This window comes from Salvelinus alpinus, chromosome 31 (assembly GCF_045679555.1).
Source record: "Salvelinus alpinus chromosome 31, SLU_Salpinus.1, whole genome shotgun sequence".
NCBI classification, from domain to species: Eukaryota; Metazoa; Chordata; class Actinopteri; order Salmoniformes; family Salmonidae; genus Salvelinus; species Salvelinus alpinus.
The window spans coordinates 31,550,720-31,572,343 of record NC_092116.1 but is presented as its reverse complement, the minus strand read 5'-3'; the positions used below and the strand labels follow the sequence as shown (position 1 = coordinate 31,572,343).

General features: G+C 46.4%; 1 protein-coding gene across 1 annotated transcript in view; it reads right to left on the bottom strand.

Annotated features, from left to right (window-relative positions):
- Positions 1-297: 297 nt before the first annotated feature.
- Positions 298-21,624, bottom strand: part of cyp26b1 (cytochrome P450, family 26, subfamily b, polypeptide 1) — a 36,443-nt gene continuing 15,116 nt past the window's right edge. The window contains exons 3-7 of the mRNA XM_071378121.1: positions 11,399-11,517; positions 9,667-9,823; positions 8,257-8,412; positions 3,963-4,244; positions 298-3,538 (exon numbers count right to left, since the gene is read on the bottom strand). Of these exons, the coding sequence (XP_071234222.1) occupies positions 3,128-3,538; positions 3,963-4,244; positions 8,257-8,412; positions 9,667-9,823; positions 11,399-11,517 (1,125 nt within the window). The 3' untranslated portion in view covers positions 298-3,127. The remainder of the gene's footprint in view (positions 3,539-3,962; positions 4,245-8,256; positions 8,413-9,666; positions 9,824-11,398; positions 11,518-21,624) is intronic.

Below are 21,624 nucleotides of genomic sequence, written 5' to 3'. Positions count from 1 at the left end.
AACTCTCAATAGGAAAGTTGAGACGCAGATTGAGTCCCTAAAAAAAATATGTGTAAATAAGCGAAGGCTGACCGCTTATGTCACTTAGAGAAGAGCCTTGTAAAAGTGAAGCATTGGAACCACAGAACCACGGAACCACGGAATCGTGCAACCATGGAAACCACAGAACAGAAGGACCACAGACTTGTTTGGTTGATTGTTGATGTGTCCCTCGGGTATTTGGACAGCTAAATAATCGATAGAGAACTATTGATTGATTTATCAGTTGACATCGGACAATTGAAATGATCGTTAGTCTTAATTTTCACATTATATTTTATTACAGGAGTACATTTAAGAATCACAGTTGAAAAACATTCATATTTGAACTAAGTGAATTGTTGGGATCTGTAAAATGAAATACACATTATGTACAGAAGGACAGACAGGCAGACAGACAGCGATAACTGCATCTCAAATGACACCCTAGTCCCTAGTTAGTTCACTACTTACCATAGGACTCTGGTCAAAAGTAGTGCACTGTATAGGGAATAGGGTGTCAAATGGGATTCACAAGAGAACCAATGAAGCCATGTGACACTTCAATATTGAACATACCTCGCAAGTAATTGTCTTCTTAATATTAATAATAAATGAATGTTGTGATAATAATAATTATTAATAGTATAATAATTATAATGATAATTATAATAATAACCCAAAATAAGAATAATTATTACAATAAACAATATTAACATATTCAACGCTGTTTTACAATATAACTGAAATAATTCAAATCATTCTAAATATAAAGATATTTACCAACAAACAGACTTTTGACATTTATACTAAAACTCTGGAAATATAATAAAAATGGCAACTTAAAACAATAATATTTTATTACAATAAGAAATATTAATAGTCAATAATAATAATATTAGGATATTAGAGAGAACAGGTGTTAACCCATGGCTTACTTACTAAACACAAGAATCATAATAAACAGAACTGCCCATCCCTCTTTGCTTTTCACAAAATACAAAATATTTGCTAAATACAATTTTTAAAATACAATAAAAAAACGAGAAATGTCGATGAATCTCACTTGCAATCTATATATGATAGCACTTCTATAACTGTCATTTAGAAACACAGAAGCAGCTCACTGTACATATAGTATGTGTAGACAATCAGTGGTGTAGTTGGTCCCAGAATATATACGACTTTAACACTATAGACATTATATATCTGTAGAAGACGGTAGTAGAATATCATTTATAGAAGCTTTTCCCAGCAGTCCCTGGGTCCTAGCTCCCTCCAAATAAAACTCCCAACTGTCCAAGGATTCCGGGATGTTGTTTCAGAATGTTCCAGAATGTTCCGGAATGTTTGTGAATTCCCCACAAAAAAATTGAGTTCCAGAATGTTTGTGAGTTCCAGAATGTTTGTGAGTTCCGGAATATTTGTGAGTTCCAGAATGTTTGTGAGTTCCGGAATGTTTGTGAGTTCCGGAATGTTCATTAAGTAAGTTCTAAGTGTTCTTTTGACGAGTTATAAAGGAAGCAGTTTTGGAAGTATTTTCTCTCCGTATCCATGATGGACATTTCCTGGTGTTGGGGTTAGTAATAAGTTCCAAAAATGATTCTGATTGTGCAATCGTCTCACGTTCTTAAATCTCATTAGCTAATAAAGTTTAGATTTTTCTTTAAATCAATTTTGCATTTTTGTGTTGATAAAGAGGAGCAGCTAGTCAAAATGTCAGCTTCACGTCCCACAGAGTTCAACAACACTCTGCTCCAACTGAAATACAAAAACAAAGCAACTCTCAAGCAGCAAGTATATAGGTCTCCTCTCCTCCTGTATCTCTCCCTCTCCTCCCCTCTCTCCTTATCTCTCCCTGTCTTCTTCTCTTTCTTTATCTCTTCTTCTCTTTCTCTCTATCATTCTTCCTCCAGCTTAGACGATTCTGATAGCTTTAGAAAAATGGTTCTCCTTTATGTCCAAAATACATCCAGTCAAGCAAAGAGGCAGATGTCAGGCCAAGCGACGGACACACACACGGACACATAGTCCGATGACATCATAGCACAGGTTTGAGGGTTTAAAGGGGAAGGGGGATGATTGGTAACAACTGATCGTCTCTTATGTGCAGGTTGAGTAAAAAAAAATGAAGATATGAAAATACGTCCAATGAAAGATCCCCTTCCACACCTGAGCTATTAACACACAATCCTAAAATCCTTTACAGCTTTTGAGTCTCTCTTTCGCATTCTCCCTGAAGTCCTTTATAGCAGGGGTCTCTGTTTAAACCCCATCTTGGAGAATTATAGTCCATTTTCCGGGTAAAAGAAACACCTCATTAAACAAATCGTGATAGTTGATAGGTTGATAGCTTGATTGTTTGAGAGACGTGTGTTAGAGCATGGCTGGAAGAAAAGCCTGGAAAACTCTAGCACTTGCCAGTACTGGACTTGGAGCACCCTGATATATACAAGTGTGTATGAACTCACCTCTGCCCTTCTCTCTCTAGCTCTGGATTCACTTTAAGAGTCTCTCTCTCTCCTGTGTAGATTCTCCTGTCTTTTATCCTATCCCTAAGCTTCTTAAATCATTATACCCTGTTTTATCCCTCCTTTCCTTGCTTCCTTTCTTTATGTCTTTCTTTCTTCCATACCTCCATCCATCCCTCTAATCCAAATACACTCCCCTAAGAATCTGTTTCCTAATTGTGCATAACTTCTCTTAAAACTAAGTCTTCTGTTTTTTAATTCATTCATTATATTACATTACTTTTCATTTTATACATAGTTTTGTATATTTCTTGGAAAACAAACGGAATAGAGATTTTTTTTGGCAGCCTCTGTTCTTCTTCTTTGTCTCCCAGAAAGTTCCAATAACTAACAATAACACGACAAAGAGAAGGAATCGGAATTCAGAATGTTCCTTTTTAGAGTTCAAAGGAGACCTCCAACATTCCAAGACATCAGCAAAATGAAAACAAAAGGATGCTAGACCACTCCTGACCTCCCATTCTCCTTTTATTCTCTCTGCCATGTCCTCCATCCATCCTCCTCCTCCTCTCTCTCATTTCTCCTCCCTCTATCCATCCCTCCCTTCCTCCTTGCTTCGTCCAATCCAAATCAACGATCTACACCGCGGCTCCCAGCAGCTCTTCCGTCTTGATGTCGGCTAGGAGATCGGACGGAATCTCGTTCTGGTTAGAATCCAGACCGTAGAACTTCACCTTTAACCCGTCCACCGGATGAACCACCGGCACCGTCACCACTCTGGGAAAGTCCCGGGTCGCCAGCTCAAAGCGGCTGGTGCTGGCCAGCTCGATGGCCAGAATACGGAGGAAGAGAGTGGCGAGCTGTTTCCCGAGACAGGAGCGGATGCCGCCGCCGAACGGGAGGTAGTGGAAGCGTCCCTCCTTGTCTTCGCTGCGTTCTTGGGAGAAGCGGTCGGGGTCGAAGGCGTCTACGTCCTTGAAGACGGAGGAGGTGTCGTGGGTGTCTCTGATGCTGTACATCACACTCCAACCCTTCGGGATCTGTACCCCCTGGGGACGGAGACAGAGAAACGTGGAAGAGTCATTTACGAGACAAAAGACAAGAAAAGACAAAAGACAGGACAAAATATAAGAGAAGATAAGACAACGGACAAGACAAGACAAAGGACAAAACAAGACAAAAGACAAGACAAAATATAAGAGACGACAAGACAACGGACAAGACAAGACAAAAGACAAGACAAAATATAAGAGACGACAAGACAACGGACAAGACAAGACAAAAGACAAGACAAAATATAAGAGACGACAAGACAACGGACAAGACAAGACAAAAGACAAGACAAAATATAAGAGACGACAAGACAACGGACAAGACAAAAGACAAGACAAAAGACAACACAAGAAGACAAGATGGGAAGGGAGAGAGAGAGAGAGTGATTAACAGATGACACAATACAAATACACCACTCACATCTAGTTCAAAGGTCTGCAAGGCCGTCCTATAACCCCCAGACACGGGCGTGAAGAGCCTCAGCACCTCCTTGATCACACAGTCCAGATACTTCAGACTAACGATGGTATCCAGGCCCAGTTCCCCCTCGCACAGACAGCCGTTGTGGAGGATCCCCCGGGTCCGGAGCTCCTCTCGTAACTTCTCCAACACGGCAGGGTGACGTAGGAGCTGCATGATGAGAGACGTGGAGGCGCTGGCCGTGGTGGCGAACGCAGCAAAGATCAGCTCGATGGTCGCCTCCTGGAGACGAAGGGAAGACGAAGGGAAGACGAAGAAGAGAGATGTGTTCATTAGGATGAGGTCATCTGTATTAAAACTACTCTATAGCACCTATATCACTTCTGAAATACATTGATCTGTGATACTAGTCAGATATCTAATACATTGATCCGTGGTACTAGTCAGATATCTAATACATTGATCCGTGGTACTAGTCAGTTATCCAATACATTGATCCGTGATACTAGTCAGATATCTAATACATTGATCCGTGGTACTAGTCAGTTATCCAATACATTGATCCGTGATACTAGTCAGATATCTAATACATTGATCCGTGGTACTAGTCAGTTATCCAATACATTGATCCGTGGTACTAGTCAGTTATCCAATACATTGATCCGTGGTACTAGTCAGATATCCAATACATTGATCCGTGGTACTAGTCAGATATCCAATACATTGATCTGTGGTACTAGTCAGTTATCCAATACATTGATCTGTGGTACTAGTCAGATATCTAATACATTGATCCGTGGTACTAGTCAGATATCCAATACATTGATCTGTGATACTAGTCACATATCCAATACATTGATCTGTGATATTAGTCAGATATCCAATACATTGATCTGTGATATTAGTCAGATATCCAATACATTGATCCGTGGTACTAGTCAGATATCCAATACATTGATCCGTGGTACTAGTCAGATATCCAATACATTGATCTGTGGTACTAGTCAGTTATCCAATACATTGATCTGTGATATTAGTCAGATATCCAATACATTGATCCGTGGTACTAGTCAGATATCCAATACATTGATCCGTGGTACTAGTCAGATATCCAATACATTGATCTGTGGTACTAGTCAGTTATCCAATACATTGATCTGTGGTACTAGTCAGATATCTAATACATTGATCTGTGATACTAGTCAGATATCCAATACATTGATCCGTGGTACTAGTCAGATATCCAATACATTGATCTGTGATACTAGTCAGATATCCAATACATTGATCTGTGATACTAGTCAGATATCTAATACATTGATCTGTGATACTAGTCAGATATCCAATACATTGATCTGTGATATTAGTCAGATATCCAATACATTGATCTGTGATATTAGTCAGATATCCAATACATTGATCTGTGATACTAGTCAGATATCCAATACATTGATCTGTGATACTAGTCAGATATCTAATACATTGATCTGTGATACTAGTCAGATATCCAATACATTGATCTGTGATACTAGTCACATATCCAATACATTGATCTGTGATATTAGTCAGATATCCAATACATTGATCTGTGATATTAGTCAGATATCCAATACATTGATCTGTGATACTAGTCAGATATCCAATACATTGATCTGTGATACTAGTCAGATATCTAATACATTGATCTGTGATACTAGTCAGATATCCAATACATTGATCTGTGATACTAGTCAGATATCTAATATATTGATCTGTGATACTAGTCAGATATCCAATACATTGATCTGTGATATTAGTCAGATATCCAATACATTGATCTGTGATATTAGTCAGATATCCAATACATTGATCTGTGATACTAGTCAGATATCCAATACATTGATCTGTGATACTAGTCAGATATCTAATACATTGATCTGTGATACTAGTCAGATATCCAATACATTGATCTGTGATACTAGTCAGATATCCAATACATTGATCTGTGATATTAGTCAGATATCCAATACATTGATCTGTGATATTAGTCAGATATCCAATACATTGATCTGTGATACTAGTCAGATATCCAATACATTGATCTGTGATACTAGTCAGATATCTAATACATTGATCTGTGATACTAGTCAGATATCCAATACATTGATCTGTGATACTAGTCAGATATCTAATACATTGATCTGTGATACTAGTCAGATATCCAATACATTGATCTGTGATACTAGTCACATATCCAATACATTGATCTGTGATACTAGTCAGATATCTAATACATTGATCCGTGATACTAGTCAGATATCCAATACATTGATCTGTGATACTAGTCAGATATCCAATACATTGATCTGTGATACTAGTCAGATATCCAATACATTGATCTGTGATACTAGTCAGATATGTGATACTAGTCAGATATCCAATACATTGATCCGTGAAACTAGTCAGATATCCAATACATTGATCTGTGATACTAGTCAGATATCCAATACATTGATCTGTGAAACTAGTCAGATATCTAATATATTGATCTGTGATACTAGTCAGATATCCAATACATTGATCTGTGAAACTAGTCAGATATCTAATATATTGATCTGTGATACTAGTCAGATATCTAATACATTGATCTGTGAAACTAGTCAGATATCTAATATATTGATCTGTGATACTAGTCAGATATCCAATACATTGATCTGTGAAACTAGTCAGATATCTAATATATTGATCTGTGATACTAGTCAGATATCTAATACATTGATCTGTGATACTAGTCAGATATCCAATACATTGATCTGTGATACTAGTCAGATATCCAATACATTGATCTGTGATACTAGTCAGATATCCAATACATTGATCTGTGATATTAGTCAGATATCCAAAACATTGATCTGTGATACTAGTCAGATATCCAATACATTGATCTGTGATATTAGTCAGATATCCAATACATTGATCTGTGATACTAGTCAGATATCTAATACATTGATCTGTGATATTAGCAAGATACCCAACTTTAAACCAACGTAAAAATAGCAACGGAGGATCTTAAAGGGAAAGTCTGTATTGTTATTTGATTGAGGCTTTATTTAAAGGCAAGTGTTACAAGCTTAGACCAAGCAGAAATCAACCATCATATCTCTACAGGTTGGGTTGTTGTGTGGGTTTTATGTTTTAGTGCAGATCAGGGGCTGTTCTTACAGTGGTCTGGTGCTGACAGCCTCGGTCTGCACTGACATGGTAGTGCACTATGTAGGGAATAGGGTGCCAGCCCTGGTCTATAGTAGTGCACTATGTAGGGAATAGGGTGCCAGCCCTGGTCTAAAGTAGTGCACAAAATAGGGAATAGGGTGCCAGCCCTGGTCTATGGTAGTGCACAATATAGGGAATAGGGGGCCAGCCCTGGTCTAAAGTAGTGCACAAAATAGGGAATAGGGTGCCAGCCCTGGTCTATAGTAGTGCACTATGTAGGGAATAGGGGGCCAGCCCTGGTCTAAAGTAGTGCACTATGTAGGGAATAGGGTGCCAGCCCTGGTCTATGGTAGTGCACTATGTAGGGAATAGGGTGCCAGCCCTGGTCTATGGTAGTGCACTATATAGGGAATAGGGTGCCAGCCCTGGTCTATGGTAGTGCACTATGTAGGGAATAGGGTGCCAGCCCTGGTCTATGGTAGTGCACTATATAGGGAATAGGGTGCCAGCCCTGGTCTATGGTAGTGCACTATATAGGGAATAGGGTGCCAGCCCTGGTCTATAGTAGTGCACTACATAGGGAATAGGGTGCCAGCCCTGGTCTAAAGTAGTGCACTATATAGGGAATAGGGTGCCAGCCCTGGTCTAAAGTAGTGCACTATATAGGGAATAGAGTGCCAGCCCTGGTCTAAAGTAGTGCACTATATAGAGAACAGGATGTCCTTTGGGAAACAGCCATGGTGATTTTCAGCCTGATAATCATTTTACAAACCTTAAAGGAGACTTGGAGAGGTAGAGAGAGAGGTAGAGAGAGAGAGAGGTAGAGAGGTAGAGAGGTAGAGCGAGAGAGAGGTAGAGAGAGGGGTAGAGAGAGAGAGAGAGAGAGAGAGAGAGAGAGAGAGGTAGAGAGAGAGAGGTAGAGAGAGGTAGAGAGAGAGAGAGAGAGAGAGAGAGGTAGAGAGAGAGAGAGAGAGAGAGAGAGAGAGGTAGAGAGAGAGAGAGAGAGAGAGAGAGAGAGAGAGAGAGAGAGAGAGAGAGAGAGAGAGAGAGAGAGAGAGAGAGAGAGAGGTAGAAAGAGTTCCTAGGAGAGAAAGGTTCTTACCTTGAGTTCCTGCATTGTGAGTTCAGTGCCGTTCTCTTTTGCGCTCTCCAGCAAGATATCAAGTGCGTCGCTATAATCCTTCCCCTGGGAAGAGAGGGGTTTCTCCCTGATGGCTTTTTCTATTCCTTTCTGGAGTGTGTCCCTGGCACGGATACCCTACAGAAGCAAAAACCCACAGAGACATGTGGTCAGTGATGTGTGTGACAAACAAGAATGGAATATGTTGAATTACACAGTACAGCTTCAGAACAGCATCAAGTCAGAACAGCATCAGGTCAGAACAGCATCAGAACAGCATCAGGTCAGAACAGCATCAGCTTCAGAACAGCATCAGGTCAGAACAGCTTCAGGTCAGAACAGCATCAGATCAGCATCAAGTCAGAACAGCATCAGATCAGCATCAAGTCAGAACAGCATCAGATCATTATCAAGTCAGAACAGCATCAGATCAGCATCAAGTCAGAACAGCATCAAATCAGAACAGCATCAAGTCAGAACAGCATCAAGTCAGAACAGCATCAGAACAGCATCAAGTCAGAACAGCATCAGATCAGCATCAAGTCAGAACAGCATCAAGTCAGAACAGCATCAGAACAGCATCAAGTCAGAACAGCATCAGAACAGCATCAAGTCAGAACAGCATCAGATCAGCATCAAGTCAGAACAGCATCAAGTCAGAACAGCATCAAGTCAAAACAGCATCAAGTCAGAACAGCATCAAGTCAGATCAGCATCAAGTCAGAACAGCATCAGATCAGCATCAAGTCAGAACAGCATCAAGTCAGATCAGCATCAAGTCAGAACAGCATCAGATCAGAACAGCATCAAATCCGCATCAAGTCAGAACAGCATCAGAACAGCATCAAGTCAGAACAGCATCAGAAAAGCATCAAGTCAGAACAGCATCAAGTCAGAACAGCATCAGAACAGCATCAGAACAGCATCAAGTCAGAACAGCATCAGGTCAGAACAGCATGAAGTCAGAACAGCATGAAGTCAGAACAGCATCAGAACAGCATCAGATCAGAACAGCATCAAGTCAGAACAGCATCAGAACAGCATCAAGTCAGAACAGCATCAGGTCAGAACAGCATCAGAACAGCATCAAGTCAGAACAGCATCAGAACAGCATGAAGTCAGAACAGCATCAGGTCAGAACAGCATCAGAACAGCATCAGGTCAGAACAGCATCAGGTCAGAACAGCATCAGAACAGCATCAGGTCAGAACAGCATCAGAACAGCATCAAGTCAGAACAGCATCAGAACAGCATCAAGTCAGAACAGCATCAGGTCAGAACAGCATCAGGTCTAATTTCAGTTGATTTACTTCAGCCTCTTGTTGAGTAGATTAAACCCATGCATATGTGTCTTTGTCTATTAAAGTGCTTGTTGTACATGCACACACTCACCCTTCTGTACCCACTGAACGGCAGGTCTATGGGTAAGGTGAAGATGTTGTCTATGAACTCCTGGAAGGTGTTGAACAGATGTCTCATCTCCTCGTCTGCTACTCTAAACCCCAGCAGCACCCTCACTGCCATGTGGAACGACAGCCTCTGGGACTCCCTGGGGAGGGAGGGAGAGAGAGGGGGGGGGGGGAGGTTAATAACCAGACATAGCAACCCTACGTAGCCCTATGTAGCCTTTATGTAGGCTGAAGACCCTGAACCCTAACAACACCCTCACTGCCATGTGGAACGACAGCCTCTGGGACTCCCTGGGGAGGGAGGGAGAGGGGGGGGGTTAATAACCAGACATAGCAACCCTACGTAGCCCTATGTAGCCTTTATGTAGGCTGAAGACCCTGAACCCTAACAACACCCTCACTGCCATGTGGAACGACAGCCTCTGGGACTCCCTGGGGAGGGAGGGAGAGGGGGGGGGTTAATAACCAGACATAGCAACCCTACGTAGCCCTATGTAGCCTTTATGTAGGCTGAAGACCCTGAACCCTAACAACACCCTCACTGCCATGTGGAACGACAGCCTCTGGGACTCCCTGGAGGAAGCAGTCAATCAATCAATCAATGAATCAATCAGTGAGAGTCCAGGAAAGTAACTTCAGAGGAAGAAGGTGTATAGAAACGAGCAGGGTCCCTCTCCGGGTGTCCTCCTTCCAAGGGAGTTTCTCCGAGCCACTGTACTACTGCTTTAGGTTCTGCTTGCTCTGTGGGGGGCTCTTCTAGCTGGAGTGAGTTTTCGAATTACGAGTCACCTGTAGACGTTGATGGGTTCTGGGTTGGAGCTCCGTACATGCACACACACACACACACACACACAGGTTGAGAAGTCACCTGTAGACGTTGATGGGTTCTGGGTTGGAGCTCCGTACATGCACACACACACACACACACACACACACACACACCAGGTTGAGAAGTCACCTGTAGACGTTGATGGGTTCTGGGTTGGAGCTCCGTACATGCACACACACACACACACACACACACACACACAGGTTGAGAAGTCACCTGTAGACGTTGATGGGTTCTGGGTTGGAGCTCCGTACATGCACACACACACACACACACACACACACACCAGGTTGAGAAGTCACCTGTAGACGTTGATGGGTTCTGGGTTGGAGCTCCGTACATGCACACACACACACACACACACACACACAGGTTGAGAAGTCACCTGTAGACGTTGATGGGTTCTGGGTTGGAGCTCCGTACATGCACACACACACACACACACACACACACACCAGGTTGAGAAGTCACCTGTAGACGTTGATGGGTTCTGGGTTGGAGCTCCGTACATGCACACACACACACACACACACACACACACACACACAGGTTGAGAAGTCACCTGTAGACGTTGATGGGTTCTGGGTTGGAGCTCCGTACATGCACACACACACACACACACACACCAGGTTGAGAAGTCACCTGTAGACGTTGATGGGTTCTGGGTTGGAGCTCCGTACATGCACACACACACACACACACACACACACACCAGGTTGAGAAGTCACCTGTAGACGTTGATGGGTTCTGGGTTGGAGCTCCGTACATGCACACACACACACACACACACCAGGTTGAGAAGTCACCTGTAGACGTTGATGGGTTCTGGGTTGGAGCTCCGTACATGCACACACACACACACACACACACCAGGTTGAGAAGTCACCTGTAGACGTTGATGGGTTCTGGGTTGGAGCTCCACAGCCTCAGTGACTCCTGGATCACCTGCTGGATCTTAGGGAGGTAGGACTGCAGCGCCTCATGACTGAACACCTTGGAGAAGACCTGGAGGAGGATGGGGAGAGGGGGAGAGGGGGAGAGGAGAGAGAGAGAGAGAGAGAGAGAGAGAGAGAGAGAGAGAGAGAGGAGACAGGTGAGAGGGGAGAAGGGAGGGAGAGGAGAGAGGGGGAGAGGAGAGAGGGGGGGAGAGAAGAGAGAGGGGGAGAGAAGAGAGAGGGGGAGAGAGGAGAAGGGAGGGAGAGGAAAGAGGGGGAGAGAGAGAGAGAGAGAGAGAGAGAGAGAGAGAGAGAGAGAGAGAGAGAGAGAGAGAGAGAGAGAGAGAGAGAGAGAGAGAGAGAGAGGGAGACAGGTGAGAGGGGAGAAGGGAGGGAGAGGAGAGAGGGGGAGAGGAGAGAGGGGGGAGAGAAGAGAGAGGGGGAGAGAAGAGAGAGGGGGAGAGAGGAGAAGGGAGGGAGAGGAAAGAGGGGGAGAGAGAGAGAGAGAGAGAGAGAGAGAGAGAGAGAGAGAGAGAGAGAGAGAGAGAGAGAGAGAGAGAGAGAGAGGAGACAGGTGAGAGGGGAGAAGGGAGGGAGAGGAGAGAGGGGGAGAGGAGAGAGGGGGGGAGAGAAGAGAGAGGGGGAGAGAAGAGAGAGGGGGAGAGAGGAGAAGGGAGGGAGAGGAAAGAGGGGGAGAGGAGAGAGAGGGGGAGAGAAGAGAGAGGGGGAGAGAGGGGAAGGGAGGGAGAGGAGAGAGGGGGAGAGGAGAGAGAGGGGGAGAGGAGAGAGGGTTAGAACCATTTCTTCACCATAACCACAGACCTCTTCCTCACCTTGACCTGACCACAGACCTCTTCCTCACCTTGACCTGACCACAGACCTCTTCCTCACCTTGACCTGACCACAGACCTCTTCCTCACCTTGACCTGACCACAGACCTCTTCCTCACCTTGACCTGACCACAACCCTCTTCCTCACCTTGACCTTGACCTGACCACAACCCTCTTCCTCACCTTGACCTGACCACAACCCTCTTCCTCACCTTGACCTGACCACAACCCTCTTCCTCACCTTGACCTGACCACAGACCTCTTCCTCACCTTGACCTGACCACAGACCTCTTCCTCACCTTGACCTGACCACAGACCTCTTCCTCACCTTGACGTGACCACAGACCTCTTCCTCACCTTGACCTGACCACAGACCTCTTCCTCACCTTGACCTGACCACAACCCTCTTCCTCACCTTGACCTGACCACAACCCTCTTCCTCACCTTGACCTGACCACAGACCTCTTCCTCACCTTGACCTGACCACAGACCTCTTCCTCACCTTGACCTGACCACAGACCTCTTCCTCACCTTGACGTGACCACAGACCTCTTCCTCACCTTGACCTGACCACAGACCTCTTCCTCACCTTGACCTGACCACAACCCTCTTCCTCACCTTGACCTGACCACAACCCTCTTCCTCACCTTGACCTGACCACAACCCTCTTCCTCACCTTGACCTGACCACAACCCTCTTCCTCACCTTGACCTGACCACAACCCTCTTCCTCACCTTGACCTGACCACAACCCTCTTCCTCACCTTGACCTGACCACAGACCTCTTCCTCACCTTGACCTGACCACAGACCTCTTCCTCACCTTGACCTGACCACAGACCTCTTCCTCACCTTGACCTGACCACAGACCTCTTCCTCACCTTGACCTGACCACAGACCTCTTCCTCACCTTGACCTGACCACAACCCTCTTCCTCACCTTGACCTGACCACAGACCTCTTCCTCACCTTGACCTGACCACAACCCTCTTCCTCACCTTGACCTGACCACAACCCTCTTCCTCACCTTGACCTGACCACAGACCTCTTCCTCACCTTGACCTGACCACAACCCTCTTCCTCACCTTGACCTGACCACAGACCTCTTCCTCACCTTGACCTGACCACAACCCTCTTCCTCACCTTGACCTGACCACAACCCTCTTCCTCACCTTGACCTGACCACAACCCTCTTCCTCACCTTGACCTGACCACAACCCTCTTCCTCACCTTGACCTGACCACAACCCTCTTCCTCACCTTGACCTGACCACAACCCTCTTCCTCACCTTGACCTGACCACAACCCTCTTCCTCACCTTGACCTGACCACAACCCTCTTCCTCACCTTGACCTGACCACAACCCTCTTCCTCACCTTGACCTGACCACAACCCTCTTCCTCACCTTGACCTGACCACAACCCTCTTCCTCACCTTGACCTGACCACAACCCTCTTCCTCACCTTGACCTGACCACAACCCTCTTCCTCACCTTGACCTGACCACAGACCTCTTCCTCACCTTGACCTGACCACAACCCTCTTCCTCACCTTGACCTGACCACAACCCTCTTCCTCACCTTGACCTGACCACAGACCTCTTCCTCACCTTGACCTGACCACAACCCTCTTCCTCACCTTGACCTGACCACATCTCACCTGCATAATGTAACTATTCTCAAAACACCGTATCTGGAGAAAACATCTCACAACGACTTTTCTACTCCTTCAGACACAGCTGTCACATTCGGCACCAATACTACAAATCCCACAATCCCCTGAGTCATCGTTCAAAGCCTGTCTACTCTAGGACCATGTATTATAAAGAATGGGATGATCATTTTAAAGATCTGCACAGCTAAGGGTTGTGTACTCCGTTCAATTCTTTACTTTCTTGTCCTTTGACATGGAAAATCTCTCAATGTGTCACTGTTACGTTGTAGAGTGGACAGAGACTCTACGTTGCAGAGAGCGAGAGAGAGAGACAGAGTAAATGAAAGGTTGGATTTCCTGGCAACCCCAGTACATTTCTAATGAGAATCCCAAATGGCCCCTATTCCCTATATAGTGCACTACTTTAGACCTAGGGCTGTCACCTTATTCCCTATAAAGTGCACTACTTTTAACCCATAGGGTGACTCATAAGACCCTGGTAAAAAGTACTATATAGGGAATAGGGTGCCAGCCCTGGTCTAAAGTAGTGCACTATATAGGGAATAGGGTGCCAGCCCTGGTCTAAAGTAGTGCACTATATAGGGAATAGGGTGCCAGCCCAGGTCTAAAGTGGTGCACTATATAGGGAATAGGGTGCCAGCCCTGGTCTAAAGTAGTGCACTAGATAGGGAATAGGGTGCCAGCCCTGGTCTAAAGTAGTGCACTATATAGGGAATAGGGTGCCAGCCCTGGTCTAAAGTAGTGCACTAGATAGGGAATAGGGTGCCAGCCCTGGTCTAAAGTAGTGCACTAGATAGGGAATAGGGTGCCAGCCCTGGTCTAAAGTAGTGCACTAGATAGGGAATAGGGTGCCAGCCCTGGTCTAAAGTAGTGCACTAGATAGGGAATAGGGTGCCAGCCCTGGTCTAAAGTAGTGCACTAGATAGGGAATAGGGTGCCAGCCCTGGTCTAAAGTAGTGCACTAGATAGGGAATAGGGGCCATTTGTGATGCAGGCCTAATATGCGTTAGAGGCGTGAGAGGTTTGTTTGGCGAAGAAACATTCTTGTTCCCGTTTTAAAACCTCCAGTCCTTTTCCAGCCCTGGAACTAACAATAGCACTTCATATGACCAGCCAACCCTTACTGCCACATCCCAGAGTACTACAGCTGGCATCCTCAACCCTTACTGCCACATCCCAGAGTACTACAGCTGGCATCCTCAACCCTTACTGCCACATCCCAGAGTACTACAGCTGGCATCCTCAACCCTTACTGCCACATCCCAGAGTACTACAGCTGGCATCCTCAACCCTTACTGCCACATCCCAGAGTACTACAGCTGGCATCCTCAACCCTTACTGCCACATCCCAGAGTACTACAGCTGGCATCCTCAACCCTTACTGTCACATCCCAGAGTACTACAGCTGGCATCCTCAACCCTTACTGCCACATCCCAGAGTACTACAGCTGGCATCCTCAACCCTTACTGCCACATCCCAGAGTACTACAGCTGGCATCCTCAACCCTTACTGCCACATCTGGCTCCAATAGGGCTTTTCCACACTAGTAACCTCTGGCTCCGATAGGGCTTTTCCACACTAGTAACCTCTGGCTCCGATAGGGCTTTTCCACACTAGTAACCTCTGGCTCCGATAGGGCTTTTCCACACTAGTAACCTCTGGCTCCGATAGGGCTTTTCCACACTAGTAACCTCTGGCTCCGATAGGGCTTTTCCACACTAGTAACCTCTGGCTCCGATAGGGCTTTTCCACACTAGTAACCTCTGGCTCCGATAGGGCTTTTCCACACTAGTAACCTCTGGCTCCGATAGGGCTTTTCCACACTAGTAACCTCTGGCTCCGATAGGGCTTTTCCACACTAGTAACCTCTGGCTCCGATAGGGCTTTTCCACACTAGTAACCTCTGGCTCCGATAGGGCTTTTCCACACTAGTAACCTCTGGCTCCGATAGGGCTTTTCCATACTAGTAACCTCTGGCTCCGATAGGGCTTTCCCCGTCTCCCCGTTCTCCTCTTCTGTCTCTCTCTCTCTGCTCTCTCTCTCCCTGCCCCTCTCTCTCATATCGTTGTCTCTCTCTCCCTGCCCCTCTCTCTCATATCATTGTCTCTCTCTCCCTTCCCCTCTCTCTCTCTCTTTGGCTCTCTCTCCCTGCCCCTCATTCTCATATCATTGTCCCTCTCTCCCTTCCCATCTCTCTTTGGCTCTCTCTCCCTGCCCCTCTCTCTCATATCATTGTCCCTCTCTCCCTTCCCCTCTCTCTTTGTCTCGCTCTCCCTTCCCCTCTATTTTATATCGTTGTCCCTCTCTCCCTTCCCCTCTCTCTCATATCTTTGTATCTCTCTCCCTTCCCCTCTCTCTCATATCCTTATCTCTCTCTCTCTATCTCTCTCTCTCATATCATTATCTCTCTCTCTCCCTGCCCCTCTCTCTCTTATCGTTGTCTCTCTCTCCCTGCCCCTCTCTCTCATATCTTTGTCTCTCTCTCTCCCTGCCCCTCTCTCTCATATCGTTGTCTCTCTCTCCCTATTACTGCCCCTCTCCTCTTCCTCCTTCATGCTGCTTCCAATCTGTAACTCACTCACTCATCTCACTCTGTCTCCCTCTCACTTTCTCTCTCTTTCTCCCTCTCTCTCTCTCTCCCTCTCTCCGTCTCACTCTCTCTCTCCTCCATCCCCTACCTCCACCTTCCCTCCTCAATCAACCCCTTATTTCTGTCTCTCTCCTACTTTCCTTCCCTCATTCCCTCCCTCCATCTCTATGTATGAATGAACAATAGTCTTCAGAGCTTGTGTGGTATTCGTGGCAAAGAACGAGGGAAAGAGGGAGGGAGGGACAGTGGGAGAAAGGGAGGCAGGGAGTGGGTGAGAGATAACAGACGGTGTTAAGAGGTTAGAACTACTTGAGGCTGAAACACAACACTGAACCAAGATCAGTATCTAAGAAAAATATTTCTCTACCTCCTAACATTAATACTAGTTAGTGTTTCTCTACCTCCTAACATTAATACTAGTTAGTGTTTCTCTACCTCCTAACATTAATACTAGTTAGTGTGTATCTCTACCTCCTAACATTAATACTAGTTAGTGTGTATCTCTACCTCCTAACATTATTACTAGTTAGTGTGTATCTCTACCTCCTAACATTAATACTAGTTAGTGTGTATCTCTACCTCCTAACATTATTACTAGTTAGTGTGTATCTCTACCTCCTAACATTATTACTAGTTAGTGTTTCTCTACCTCCTAACATTAATACTAGTTAGTGTGTATCTCTACCTCCTAACATTAATACTAGTTAGTGTGTATCTCTACCTCCTAACATTAATACTAGTTAGTGTGTATCTCTACCTCCTAACATTATTACTAGTTAGTGTGTATCTCTACCTCCTAACATTAATACTAGTTAGTGTGTATCTCTACCTCCTAACATTAATACTAGTTAGTGTGTATCTCTACCTCCTAACATTATTACTAGTTAGTGTGTATCTCTACCTCCTAACATTAATACTAGTTAGTGTGTATCTCTACCTCCTAACATTAATACTAGTTAGTGTGTATCTCTACCTCCTAACATTATTACTAGTTAGTGTGTATCTCTACCTCCTAACATTATTACTAGTTAGTGTTTCTCTACCTCCTAACATTAATACTAGTTAGTGTGTATCTCTACCTCCTAACATTAATACTAGTTAGTGTTTCTCTACCTCCTAACATTAATACTAGTTAGTGTGTTTCTCTACCTCCTAACATTAATACTAGTTAGTGTGTATCTCTACCTCCTATCATTAATACTAGTTAGTGTGTATCTCTACCTCCTAACATTAATACTAGTTAGTGTTTCTCTACCTCCTAACATTAATACTAGTTAGTGTGTTTCTCTACCTCCTAACATTAATACTAGTTAGTGTGTTTCTCTACCTCCTAACATTAATACTAGTTAGTGTGTATCTCTACCTCCTAACATTAATACTAGTTAGTGTTTCTCTACCTCCTAACATTAATACTAGTTAGTGTTTCTCTACCTCCTAACATTAATACTAGTTAGTGTGTATCTCTACCTCCTAACATTAATACTAGTTAATGTGTATCTCTACCTCCTAACATTAATACTAGTTAGTGTGTATCTCTACCTCCTAACATTATTACTAGTTAGTGTGTAATGTATAGCCCTGTCTATACCTCAACGTTTGTAACTTTCTTGTATAAATGTTGGCCAAAAGAGAACTGTGCCAGCCGTCTCTCTGTACTCCTTCAAACCAGACATCCCTCCATTCCAGTCATCCCTCCATCCCTCCACTCCAATCATCCCTCCATCCATCCACTCCAGTCATCCCTCCATCCCTCCACTCCAGTCATCCCTCCATCCCTCCACTCCAGTCATGCCTCCATCACTCCATCCCTCCACTCCAGTCATCCCTCCATCCCTCCACCCCTCCACTCCAGTCATCCCTCCACTCTAGTCATCCCTTCATCTCTCCATCCCTCCACTCCAGTCATGCCTCCATCCCTCCACCCCTCCACTCCAGTCATCCCTCCATCCCTCCACTCAAGTCATCCCTCCATCCCTCCAGTCCAGTCATCCCTCCACCCCTCCACTCCAGTCATCCCTCCACTCCAGTCATCCCTTCATCTCTCCATCCCTCCACCCCAGTCATGCCTCCATCACTCCATCCCTCCACTCCAGTCATCCCTCCACCCCTCCACTCCAGTCATCCCTCCATCCCTCCACTCAAGTCATCCCTCCATCCCTCCACTCCAGTCATCCCTCCACCCCTCCACTCCAGTCATCCCTCCATCCCTCCACTCAAGTCATCCCTCCATACCTCCACTCCAGTCATCCTTCCCTCCCTCCAATCCAGTCATTCCTCCATCCCTCCACTCCAGTCATCCCTCCCCTCCAGTCATCCATCCATCCCTCCACTCCAGTCATCCCTCCATCCCTCCACTCCAGTCATCCCTCCATCCCTCCCCTCCAGTCATCCCTCCCCTCCAGTCATCCCTCCATCCCTCCATCCCTCCCCTCCAGTCATCCCTCCATCCCTCCCCTCCAGTCATCCCTCCATCCCTCCCCTCAAGTCATCCCTCCATCCCTCCACTCCAGTCATCCATCCATCCCTCCACTCCAGTCATCCCTCCATCCCTCCCCTCCAGTCATCCCTCCCCTCCAGCCATCCATCCATCCCTCCACTCCAGTCATCCCTCCATCCCTCCACTCCAGTCATCCCTCCATCCCTCCCCTCCAGTCATCCCTCCATCCCTCCCCTCCAGTCATCCCTCCATCCCTCCCCTCCAGTCATCCCTCCATCCCTCCCCTCCAGTCATCCCTCCCCTCCAGTCATCCCTCCATCCCTCCCCTCCAGTCATCCCTCCATCCCTCCACCACTCCGGTCATCCCTCCATCACTCCACCACTCCAGTCATCCCTCCATCCCTCCCCTCCAGTCATCCCTCCATCCCTCCATCCCTCCATCCCTCCACCACTCCAGTCATCCCTCCATCACTCCACCACTCCAGTCATCCCTCCATCCCTCCCCTCCAGTCATCCCTCCTTCCCTCCACTCCAGTCATCCCTCCCCTCCAGTCATCCCTCCCCTCCAGTCATCCCTCCATCCCTCCATCACTCCAGTCATCCCTCCATCACTCCACCACTCCAGTCATCCCTCCATCCCTCCCCTCCAGTCATCCCTCCATCCCTCCACCACTCCAGTCATCCCTCCATCACTCCACCACTCCAGTCATCCCTCCATCCCTCCCCTCCAGTCATCCCTCCTTCCCTCCACTCCAGTCATCCCTCCATCCCTCCCCTCCAGTCATCCCTCCATCCCTCCCCTCCAGTCATCCCTCCCTCTAGAAAGTTGTAGTGCAGTCCTCTATAAAGCTGTAATGATTTCCATACGTTCTACATAACATGAAACTGATCAGTGCTGCTAGTTCCACAGAGTCCTTTATTATTTCTCTCTCTCTGTCTCTCTCTCTCTCTGTCTCTCTGTCTCTCTCTCTCTCTCGCTCTTTCTCTCTCTGTCTCTCTCTCTCTGTCTCTCTCTCTCTCTCTGTCTGTCTCTCTCTCTGTCTCTCTCTCTGTCTCTCCCTCTCTGTCTCTCCCTCTCTGTCTCTCCCTCTATGTCTCTCTCTCTGTCTCTCTCTCTGTCTCTCTCTCTGTCTCTCTCTCTGTCTCTCTCTCTGTCTCTCTCTCTGTCTCTCTCTCTGTCTCTCTCTCTGTCTCTCTCTCTCTCTGACTCTCTCTCTCGGTCTTTCTCTCTCTATCTCTGTCTCTTCCCTCTGTCTTTCTCTCCCTCTCTCTCTCTCTCTGTCTTTCTCTCTCTCCCTACAGTCTACACTCCCACCTCTTCCCGCCATTTAAAAAATATATTTTCTTTCTCTTTGTCAATGTATCTCTCTTTGTAACTCTCCCCCCGACGACCACTGTCTTTATCCTTCATCATTCCACCTCTCAGCATGATGAGTGCAGGCAATAAGATGAGGTAAATTATGTTTCCCTCTGCTGGCAACTTAAGAATCTGCAGCCAATCACACACAAGATGGGTAGGACAACCAGAGCAACCACTGTGGCTTATCTGTATGTGTGTGTGGGTGGGTGTGTCTGTGTGTGTGTCTGTGTCTGTGTGTATCTGAGAGTGGGACAGTCTCTTTGGGCAAACCGTGAGAACGGAATGGCTTCCACCTATCCAACCCCTTATCTACCCAGAGAGAGAAAAGAACGAGAGAAAGAGTCTCCCTCTCTCCTGATTACCTATCTGTCCTCTCCCCACTTTCTCTCCTTACCCACTCCTCTCTCTCCTGCCTCTCTCCCCCTCCTTCCCTACTCCTCTCTCTCCTCCCTCTCACCTGATTACCTCTCTCCTCTCCCCACTTTCTCTCCTTACCCACTCCTCTCTCTCCTCCCTCTCTCTCTCCCCCTCCATCTTACCTCTCCCCCTCTCTCTCTCTCTCTACCTCTCCCCCTCTCTCTCTCTCTACCTCTTCCCCTCTCTCTCTCTCCCTCTCCCCCTCACCTCTCTCTATCTCTCTCTACCTCTCCCTCTCCCCCTCACTCTCTCTCCCCCTCACTCTCTCTCTCCCGCACCCCCTCACCTGTCTCTCTCTCCACCTCTCCCTCTCACCTGTCTCTCTCTCCCCCTTTCTCTCTACCGCTCCCCCTCACCTCTCTCCCCCCTCTCTCTCTCTCACCTCTCTCTCTCTCTGCCTGTCCCCCTCACTCCAACTCCCCCTCACCTCTCTCCCCTCTCTCTCTCTCTCTCACCTCTCTCTCTCTCTCTGCCTGTCCCCCTCACTCCAACTCCCCCTCACCTCTCTCCCCTCTCTCTCTCTGTCTGTTCAGTGCCAGGCCCATTACAGGAAATTACACTTTTACGCTCTCCTCATTATCCTCTTATCCCCTGGGCGCCCACACACACACACACACACACACATACACACACACACAAACCCGCCCTCTCCCCAGTCATTGTCCCATCCAGAAACAGAGTGGTTCTGTGTGTATCTCTTGATTCCTCCAGGGAAGGGGCTCATGTTTCCACCGCTGCACCCGGGGAGGGTGAGGGGGTCAATGGGGTGTAATCTGGGCCATGCTCCCCAGGCTCTGGATGTCATGGAGGCCCCCTGTACACAAGCCCCTATAATGACCTGCGATTAGTCTGACTGCTCTCTGATGCACAAGG